Source organism: Vitis riparia, chromosome 7 (genome assembly GCF_004353265.1).
Source record: "Vitis riparia cultivar Riparia Gloire de Montpellier isolate 1030 chromosome 7, EGFV_Vit.rip_1.0, whole genome shotgun sequence".
Taxonomy (NCBI): domain Eukaryota; kingdom Viridiplantae; phylum Streptophyta; class Magnoliopsida; order Vitales; family Vitaceae; genus Vitis; species Vitis riparia.
The window spans coordinates 26,119,098-26,129,121 of record NC_048437.1 but is presented as its reverse complement, the minus strand read 5'-3'; the positions used below and the strand labels follow the sequence as shown (position 1 = coordinate 26,129,121).

Below are 10,024 nucleotides of genomic sequence, written 5' to 3'. Positions count from 1 at the left end.
ACTCATCCATACAACATGGGTTCACCATTGGCATATGATGTAGGATAGATTGACCGCTGTAGGAGGTCTAGAGGAGGGGGACCATTGCCTTATCCGCGTTTCCGGTCAAAGTAATCGTTTTTATAAAAATAATTCTCAATCTAAACTTGTTTGCAAAATATTTGTGAAAGTAGTATGTCCCTAAAATACCAATTTTAATTTAAAAAATTCGTTTTAAAATCTACCATTGATAACGGTGATTTTAGCTTTAAATTTAAAATTATAGTTACTGAATAGTTTTAAATTTAAAGCCAAAATCATAGTTATCGTGGTTTTATACATTAAAATAAAAAAAATAAAAATAAAAACAAAAGTTACATGAATGAACATGTAATAGCAAATATTAGATTGATAAATAATTTGGGAAGAGATCTAGTTTAGTTATTTTTTTTCTTTAAAAAGACTATTTTGACCTTGAATTCGGATTTTCGGTCAAAGTAATTTTTTTTGTAAAAATAATTCTCAATCTAGACTTGTGTTCAAAATATTATTAAAGTAGTGTGTCCTTAGAACACCAAATTCAACTTTATATATATATATATATATATATATATATATATATATATATATTTTCATTTTAAAACCTAATTGATAATTGTGGTTTTAACTTTAAATTTAAAACCATGGTTTTAAAAGCCACAGTGGTTAACTTTGGTTTTAAATTTAAAGTTAAAACTACAATGATTTTATACACTCAAAAAAAAGTCATGTGAATAAACATGTAATAGCAAAAATTAGATTGGTAAATATTTTAAAAGAAGATCTACTTTGATTGTTTTTTTCTTCAAAAAGACTATTTTGGCCTTAAACTATCTTATTATATATATTTGGAATCAAGGGTTGGCACTGCAATTTTATACTTGCCTCTTCTATTGTAAATATAGGGTCTATGTCCATTTCTCAATGGTTGAACTAACGATGTTATATTAGCAAGTAATCAAATCAATTAAGTCATTTTTGAAATGTAACTAAATTACTTCCTTGAACTTGATTACCGTTAATATGATTAATTCGTATTTGAAAGTAATTTTGATAAAAATCTATTGCATTTTCATTAATAACGTTTTTATTAAAAAAAAATTGGTATATGAATATAAATGAAAGCGAAGTAGTCCAAAAGTCATTTCAACTAATTTTTAAAACTTTTAACTTTGTCCCATGTTTAATTTCAAGTATATTAACCTCGTGTTTGGTTTGATAAACTTATAATCGTTTCATATCTTATTATGATTTATGAGTAGTAAAAAGGAAAAGAGTCACAAAGCTCAAGCCAATTTGAAGCTACATCCAACAGCTTTGCCTCATGGAGATGGAGTCAGGGATATGAAGAGCACCCAATCTCAGAAGAAAGGATTGATGAAGAAATGTGGCCTCTTTGGGATATAAAAGATTGGTGAAGCCCACCAAGAAAATGCTTTCCTTTCAAAGGGATTGCCACCCAACAATAGGATATGAGAATCAAAGTGGAGTTGCTTCACAATTAATGCACATCATTCTTTTTTTTGTTTTCTCAGAAAATGCTATCCAACCCTGAATTCATCCCAGCTTGTTAATTAGGTAAAACTCTTTTATGTAGAAAATTAATAGAGCTTCTTTAACATAAAAAGACTAGCTTTTTCTTTTTTTTCTTTTTCTTTTTCCCCGTAGTACATGTTGGTATGAAAGTTAAGCAAGAAGTGAACCGACTGTCATAACTCCAACCACTAAGGTCATGTCTAGTTCTTGGAAAATTTAAAGAAAAATAAAATAAAAAGGAAAAAAAGGTAAAGAAAAATAAAACATAAATTTAAATTCAATAAATTATTTTTATTTACTATTTTAAACTTATTTCACTTATCTTAACTCATCGATATAAAGATTAAATAATTTAAAATTATATAAATATTTAATTAATTTTAATTATATTTGATTTTTTTTTTTCACATTTTTCATTTTTCATAGTATAACCAAGGAAAATAATTTTCTTTAACATTTTGTTCATTTCCTAGGAACCAAATATAGTCTAAGTCAACATCATACCTCCAATTTCAACTACCTTCAATGAGATTCACATATGGGTGTAAATACTTCATCAATCTATTGTACCAGGATCCTGCGAATTGCCAGGGCCATCGTGGGATTGTGGGGACTGACTTAAATGTTTATGTGGGTGGTCTCATAAAGAAGACCCAGTCAATGATCCTGATACCATTTGAAGTAGATGAATAATATAAATTAGAGTTATTCGCAAGGGAGAGAATCAACCTTGTCCAACATCTTCCCAAGGACCCCAATTTAACTCCACAATAGTGAACTGTCATGTAGCATGGACATGGTTCCATACCTAGATGTGTACTGCTGATCCCCACTTCATTATGCCCCATTAATGCCTCATACCTACCTGGACTTTGCAGAAAAGAAACACTTACGACAAGGGAGAAGGGAGAGTATGTGGGAAATTTTTTTGGGCATTGAAAACATTAAGGTCAATGAATTGGTGAAATGGGATATGGAAAATTATGAAGAGAAGCCCCTTGTCATGGTCATACTTTAGACCAGCCAAATGCTCCACTATATGTACTGGTAAAGGTGGTTGGTCTCGCCAAGTGGTCCATTTGTGTAGGTTGGTGAAATGATGATGCAAACCTACAACGAACTAGTGGATGCCAAATGGTCTATTCCCCTTGCAAATTTTCTTAAATTTATGGTTGTTGAACATACGATAACTTATGGAAGAACCAGTAGTATAGTTAAACTGGAATTGGAATTGTTGAATGTCTTATACATATATATATATATATACATCCAACCATGAGTTGTCTAATCCTAAATGTACAATGATATATATGCATATATCAGTTTAAAGTAGAAGATGAATTCAATTACCTAGTTTTCAATATGACAACCACTTTAAAATCCACATCATTAAGCTAATTGAGCATCTTCAAACACCATCAAAGCACCTCATAGATCGTTTCTGGTTGAGGTCTACCCTAAACCCCCACCTTCCTCCATTAATTATCTAGATCATTTATGACTAAATGCTAGTATAAACAATTTAGTCATTAGAGAAGCCATGCCCTCGGTAAGAAATGTACTTTTCTGGTTGATTATAAAAAGTATTTCAACATTAATCAAACGGTGTTATGTATATATTTTTAACTTTGACTCTTTCTACCTAATTTCATTTGTTTATATTATTATATTTTATTTCCATTTGTTTATCCCTTATTTGATAAACTGTATTTCTCCGTACATATTCAACTATCCAGATTTAGAATTTTGTAAGTACCACTATACTACCTTAGCATTTTTAGTTACTAAGATGAATCAATGGTAAAAGAGAAACTTATAGCTTAGCATTTCATGGTAGTCTAAAAGATCGAGATAATTTGTAAGGGATGTGGTTGAGATATAAAAAGGAGAAGGCAAACCTTTTGTGTTATTATTTTCTTTATTAAAACTCAATCTAAAATAACAAAAGACATCCAAGTTTCCGTTTCTAACAAATTAAATAATAAAACTATGTTTCGTTTTTAGAAAATTTGAGCAAAAATACGAGGAAACGAAAATAGATTTAAAATTAATAAATTATTTTCATATATTTTTTCAAAACTCGGTTAAATTATATTTGATTTTCTTTTACATTTTTCACATAAAATTCAACATGAAAAAAATCATTTTCTTTCGACATCATATTGACAATCAAAGCCTTGGATCAAATGATGATAATTAATGGATAATCCCAATATGGGAGACAGTTGCAACTAGAACAATATTGCAGGCAGTTACACAAAAGCTACCACATTTCAAATCAGTGTTTATGACTCCTAACCCCAATGAAAGGCCCTCAATAGCTACCATTCAGAAACACGGACACATCGTCCCCTCAACTCAAATTAGCAGACCAACCTTCTTAACAACCAACGATAAGAAGTGTGGACTGAAGCTGATTAAGCGTTTTCAACCTCCATTAAATCCTAGACAAGTAACTTCTTGTCTCACCACCTCAACCCAGATTCTTTTTGGCCTTCCTCTTCTTCTTTTGCCAGTTCACCTGCACCAACTCCTTCATCCATCCAGCACACTATGGTCCCCCATTTGCACATGGCCAAATCGACCATCTTACATTCCTCCATCCTTTCAACTCTCCTGAAAAAAAGTAAGAGTGGAAGAGCCAAATATACTGTCTTGATAATCATATGCACATAGATTTTAAAGATGAGAGTTCTAATCAATCAACCTAACAAAATATGAATTCTAATATCATCATAAAATCCACAAAATAATCTGCTAGCCTTTGATCCTATAAAAAATATTAAGGACGGCAAGTATCAAGACACTGGAAATGGGTAAAAGCTGATATATAAGGTGGAACAAATCACGTGATTGATTGTTGGGTAATCTTGGAGAAAAACCGATCTCGAGTATCAGTGCGAGCAATGTTTGGCGTTAAAGAGGTTCGGCTGATGCATTAGCCATCTGGCCCCCATGTGTTTACGTGAGAAACTCAGACTTGGCCTCATACAAAGTGAAAATCGACGGTGATGTGTTTTATGCGCAAGTAGTAACCACATTGTCACAATCAATCATTGGTGGGGAAGCTTACAGGAAACATCTTTACAGTTAAGTGTGGATCCTTACAAATATTCCCAAAATGGACTACTTTACAAACGACCATGGTATAAGGTACTTTGAATTTCTACAAAGAATTTTCAATTATTTTTAGAAATAAAATTATATTTATAAATTCACTTATATGAAAAATAATTTTCTTAATTTTTCTTCATAAAAGTAACATATACTTACACACAATACTAAAGTTTCCATCGTAAGACCAACATGCTAGACTAATACTAAGATAAATTGGTAACCTTGGTTAAATAATGGTTTTTGCTAATCTCAACTCAGGGCCAACATGCTAAACTAATAATTTGCCGAATTTATAGAATAACACATTATAAAAAAAAATTGTATAGTACAAAACTCATTACTATATAAATTAATAATTTCATGATATACAACTAAATTCATATAATTTGTTTAGAAAATCTTTATGAAATATGTAGCCATCTAGTTTCTTCTTGAAATTATCATATGCTTGGATCTTATTTTTATGTTTTGGTACGATGTTCTCATATTACAACCAGGAATTATTCAAAATTAAACTTATTTAAACAAAATATATAGAGAATATTTAGGTCAAGATGAAATATCAATTCACTTGATTATAATAAAAAAAAAATATTAGATACAATATTTTGAAAAAATAGGCAATATATTGATAAATTAGTGATTTATATTAATTAATAGTCACTTGATTAATAGATTTTCCTTGATCTTAAGCTATTAAATTATCAAGATTTAATTTTACTTACAATTGTTATACTTCGAACACTCTAGAAACCTAAAAATACCAAAATAAATAACAGATTTCCGAAATAAATTTCTATAAAAAATTTATCATTAAATATGGTAATCATGTACCACAAGCGTTTGACCACCATTTAGGGAGGCCACGTATAACTCAGATAAATCTGATCATTTGTGAAGCTATATTCTCTTGTATTCTACACTTCCCCCATCTGAAATTAGTAGGGTCTTGGATGACAGGTAGCGTTAGCTAGATGAATTGATGAGAAAAGAAACATGGAGAAACGCACGTCTGCATCACGAAATTAAAATCATATTCTGAACCACCATTTCTCTACCACATTTTGTCATTTTGGTATTAAAGGTGTAACTTGTAAGTAGGCACTGGCACCCAGTCCAAGCACAGCACCAAGGGCGGGTAGAGACACAAATCAGTACATAAAAGGTCAAGGAATAAGCCAATCATGCAACACAACCAATCCCAACTATTCAAGCAGTGCGCAAACAACTTCGCATTTTCCAAAAAACAAAATTTAGTACCACATCGGAATCGAAATACTGATATGGGTGGATACCAAGTATATACCCAATCAAAGATGCTTACTCTTTTACAGGAAGTACATAAAAGGCTGAGAACTAGAAACTAAATCAAGATTTTGAGGGGCAATACACCAGGTTTTCCACATCTTTTGCTTCATGAACTTGAAAAGTAACCACACTAAGGTAAAACCTACCAAAGTAGGTCCTCACAGAGATCAAGTTAGAGCTGTTAAAGAAACATGTAATGTTGCGGCAGAAGTCCTCCCTCCATGAAAAACTATCCGCAGCAAAAATGGCAGCTTTATCCATCGCAACCTGGATTGGTAGCTATGATGAGATAAACTAAGAAAAGAAATAATTCAATTTGAGAACTAGTTGACTGATTTCTAGTGTGTGTTTAATTCTTAAAATACCTTCTACATAAAGCAAGCCTTCTTGTTTGAATAAGAACAATTATAATAAACAAAATATTCCCACATATATGTGTGTGTGTGTGTGTGTGTGTGTTAGCTCTTCCCATAAGCAAGTGTGATATCATCAAGTTCTACTTGTGTAGACAGAATACAAGAAGAACAGACACAAGCAGAACTGCCAAACATGAATTAAACCTTGCATGAATCTACTGCTGTACCATATAAGTGTCGTATGAATAAACACAGCCAAAATATTTAATGTTAAATCCTCCGATAACCATTCTCATTTTCAAAATAACAGTTGCCTCATTTATTTAAAATAGAAAACAAACTATGTCATTGCAATGAAATAGTACGTACAAAGAAGGATGAGAAGAGCTTCCACTGAGAACATAGTCTGCTGCATGAAATCTGATAAGAGAAAGGAAGGTAAGCCTTTAAGCCAAAATTAACTGCACAGCAGAAGATGGAATAAAAAATATAATCCAAAAAATTGCTCAATATGATTCACAAAGGATAAAAATTCCTCAGAAAATGAATCAAATGCTTGGCGCAACTTTGCTAAAAGACCTGCCACTTGATTAGCTAAGCAAGGAGCCTCAGCAATTAATTTAACTGTTAGTTCACTATTCGTATTGTTTATTATCTGTTTCCAGACCAAAAATACAAGGTCCACAGACCCCATAACCTAAACCATCAATAAAACCCACAAGAGAGCTGCACTCCAACCCTAAAGGGGCTCTAGCCCATCCCACAAGAGAACTCAGAAATGTCTCTTTAAATCTCTGACCGGACAGCTCCTCTTCACAAAAAACTCTGCTACTCTGCTCTTTCCATGGGTACCAAACAAGCAAAGAGACCTCAATCTCCACACCAACCTCCATTTGTTGAAACCTCTCACATGCCAACTTATTAGAAGTTCTTGATCACCCTTGGAAGAATCCAATAGATCTCAAAAAAATAATAAAACATCCCACAATACTGCAACTTTATTACAATGGATGAGGATGTATAGTTGTATCCTAACACATTTAGTACAGACTGCACCATTTGCCAAGGGTCATCCCTTTCTCATTAATTGGTCTATGGTAAAATCTTCTCAAACACAACTCTCTACTTAAAAAACATCCTCTTAGAGGAGCTCTTGAAGCCCAAACCTTCTGAGCTTACGGTGGTTAATTAATAAGACTTAGCCAGAACCACCCTCCCTTACACCTCCCCTTACAAATCCATCCATTCTCTCTTCTTGGAGCTTCACTGATTCAATACACCTATAAAACCAGCCATACACCCTAATTCCTAATTTTGAAAAGACCTTTAAATGCAAAGACTCAATGATCTGCTGCTCTTGCATTTTTTTATTTTTTTTGCTGTAGTTAAGGTTATAAAGAAGTAAATCCCTCTGTCAAGGAGCTCTCCCCAATCCACATCTCCACCTAAAACTTGGTTCTAAGCCCATCCCTAACCAAAACTGAGGTTCTTTGCCTAAAATCCTGCCAAGCACCTTTGATGGCCTTTAGCTTCTCAAACAAACTTGAGTGGCCTGCCTCTAGAACCTTTCTGTCTCGGTTGTGAATCTCCACAACAACTTGCCAAGGAAGTCTTTATTTAAAGCAAAAGGACTTCTAATTCCCAGTTCCAGTGCTCACTTGATACAACAAAAAGTTGCCCACATTCTAAGTCAATCTCCTCTTAAGCTGCTCCTCCACCAAGTCCCACAGTGACCAATAATTGAAAGAAGCGCCCAAGGGAAGGTCCACCCACTCCACCTCACCCCACCAGGATGTTCTCACTTTTCTACAAATTGACTTTCAAACCAGACACAAGCTCAAAACAAATAAGGGTACTTGCTCCTCACAAGCCTCATAGTAGAAAAGGGTATCATCTGCAAGCAGGAGATGATACCCCTACCCCTTCCCTTCTCCCAACCTTAAAAGTGAAATCCACCTCCCTAGCTCTTAAAAGAAAACAAACTTCGGGCTTCCATACCCACACTAAAAATGAGAGAGTGCATACCTTGCTTCAAGCATCCATAGCTTTGAAAAATGCCCTTGGGCGTGCCACAGAAAACTCAGTAGGAATGCAGTGATCAATCTCTCTCATCCATTTTTGACCAAGTCTATAGCAGAAAGTTCCATTTCACATGATCATAAGCCCTCACTATGTCCAATTTACATGCTAAACCTGCTCTAGCACTCCCCTTTCTTGAATCAACTGCCTTACTTGCTATCAGAGCAGCATTCCAAATCTGTCTTCCTTCAACAAAAGCATTATGGAAATCTTACACCACCTTCCTGAAGATATTTTTCATTCTATTGGCCAAAATTTTCCCTCCAATTTACAAATAATTCTTCACATTTGATTTAGTTCTAGTATCTTGCTCCATTTGGTTGCAGACGAAGAAAACATAGTGAAATAGAAACAATGATATGATTTTGAGTTGCACAGTTCCATTATTTCCCTTCCCTAGAGCCTAATGCAACTAATTAGTTCATTATTTTCCTTTCCTCGGCGTGCTTAGCAGCCAAACAGTGTCAAAAAAAGAATACAATAAATAAATAAAAGAAACAAAAGATGTGAAATCTCATAGTCGATGGCTCAACCAAATGCAATAAAATAGACCCCGATCCCCATCCTTACCAAACCAAAACAACAGACTTAAATTTTAGTAGTTGTAATCATCATCACCCACAGCTGCTGAAGTGCTTCTCCCAGCAGATCCAATGGGGAAACGCCTTTAATTTTGCAGAAATCCAAGTACCATGCCACTGAGTGTGCGGAGAAGCAAAACGGAGGAGCTTGATTTATTTTAGCATTTCTCTTCAAATTTAGAGGACCGATTTGCTTCTTCCACTCGCAATGGCCTTGAAGTAACTTTTGGCAAAATCAGGGGCATTCACGCTATCTATCTTTGCGCTATGAGTCTGGTCGGAGAATGAAACCGGCAAAGCTGCTCGGTTATGTAACATTACTCGATCGTCAGTTTCTCAGTAACCAAACAGAAAAAGCAAACAAGATACACAGAAACAACCTTCACGACTGAGATTCCTCCAGCGGTGGCACCCAATTTCCCCTCACCCACTCTCGATGCAGCCGCAGATCCACCTGGTGAAAGTCGATCTGCTCCCTCGAAGTCCTGAAGAACACTGAGTACCTCGAATTCTCCAGAACCTGCGTCACCACTCCCTCCCACCACCCGTCGCTGTAGAAGGCGTCCACTTCCTCCATGAGCTTGAAGCGCCGGCCCACCTCCCGCGGCGGGTACGGCCGCACTAGAATCGCGTCCACCGACTCTCTCAGCGGCTTAGAGTCGTCCTCCTCCGACATCAGCGTATGATACTCCACGTAGATTTTCTTCGTCTTCTTCGTAACCGGCCGAAGCACGGTCGCCGTGTACCACGATCCTCGCAGTCCTTCTTCTTCGCTGCTCACCTCCACCTTCTCTCCCTTCTTCAACCCCTCCGCCTCCGTGACCATGGTCGGGCCGGCGTCGGAGAAATGAGGAAGTGGCGACTGTGAGTGGACACGTGGGCTTATATTATTGGCTGGAGAACAGGGCCTCTGATTCTCGTACGGATAACGGCGTCACGCAAGTTCGCATCTCAACTTCCATTTTCTGCCACCCAAAAGGGAAAATGACTTTTAACACCCCTCCCACAGTAAATGCTCCCCCTCCGAAA

At 35.3% G+C, this 10,024-nt stretch overlaps 1 protein-coding gene across 1 annotated transcript; it reads right to left on the bottom strand.

The window, feature by feature from the left end:
• Positions 1-5,879: 5,879 nt before the first annotated feature.
• On the bottom strand, positions 5,880-10,024 carry LOC117918460 (protein AGENET DOMAIN (AGD)-CONTAINING P1-like). The gene is made up of 3 exons (XM_034835142.1): positions 9,376-10,024; positions 6,705-6,755; positions 5,880-6,246 (listed from the first exon to the last, which is right to left on the bottom strand). The coding sequence occupies exon 1, from the start codon at positions 9,819-9,821 to the stop codon at positions 9,378-9,380; it is 444 nt and encodes a 147-aa protein (XP_034691033.1). The 5' UTR covers positions 9,822-10,024; the 3' UTR covers positions 5,880-6,246; positions 6,705-6,755; positions 9,376-9,377.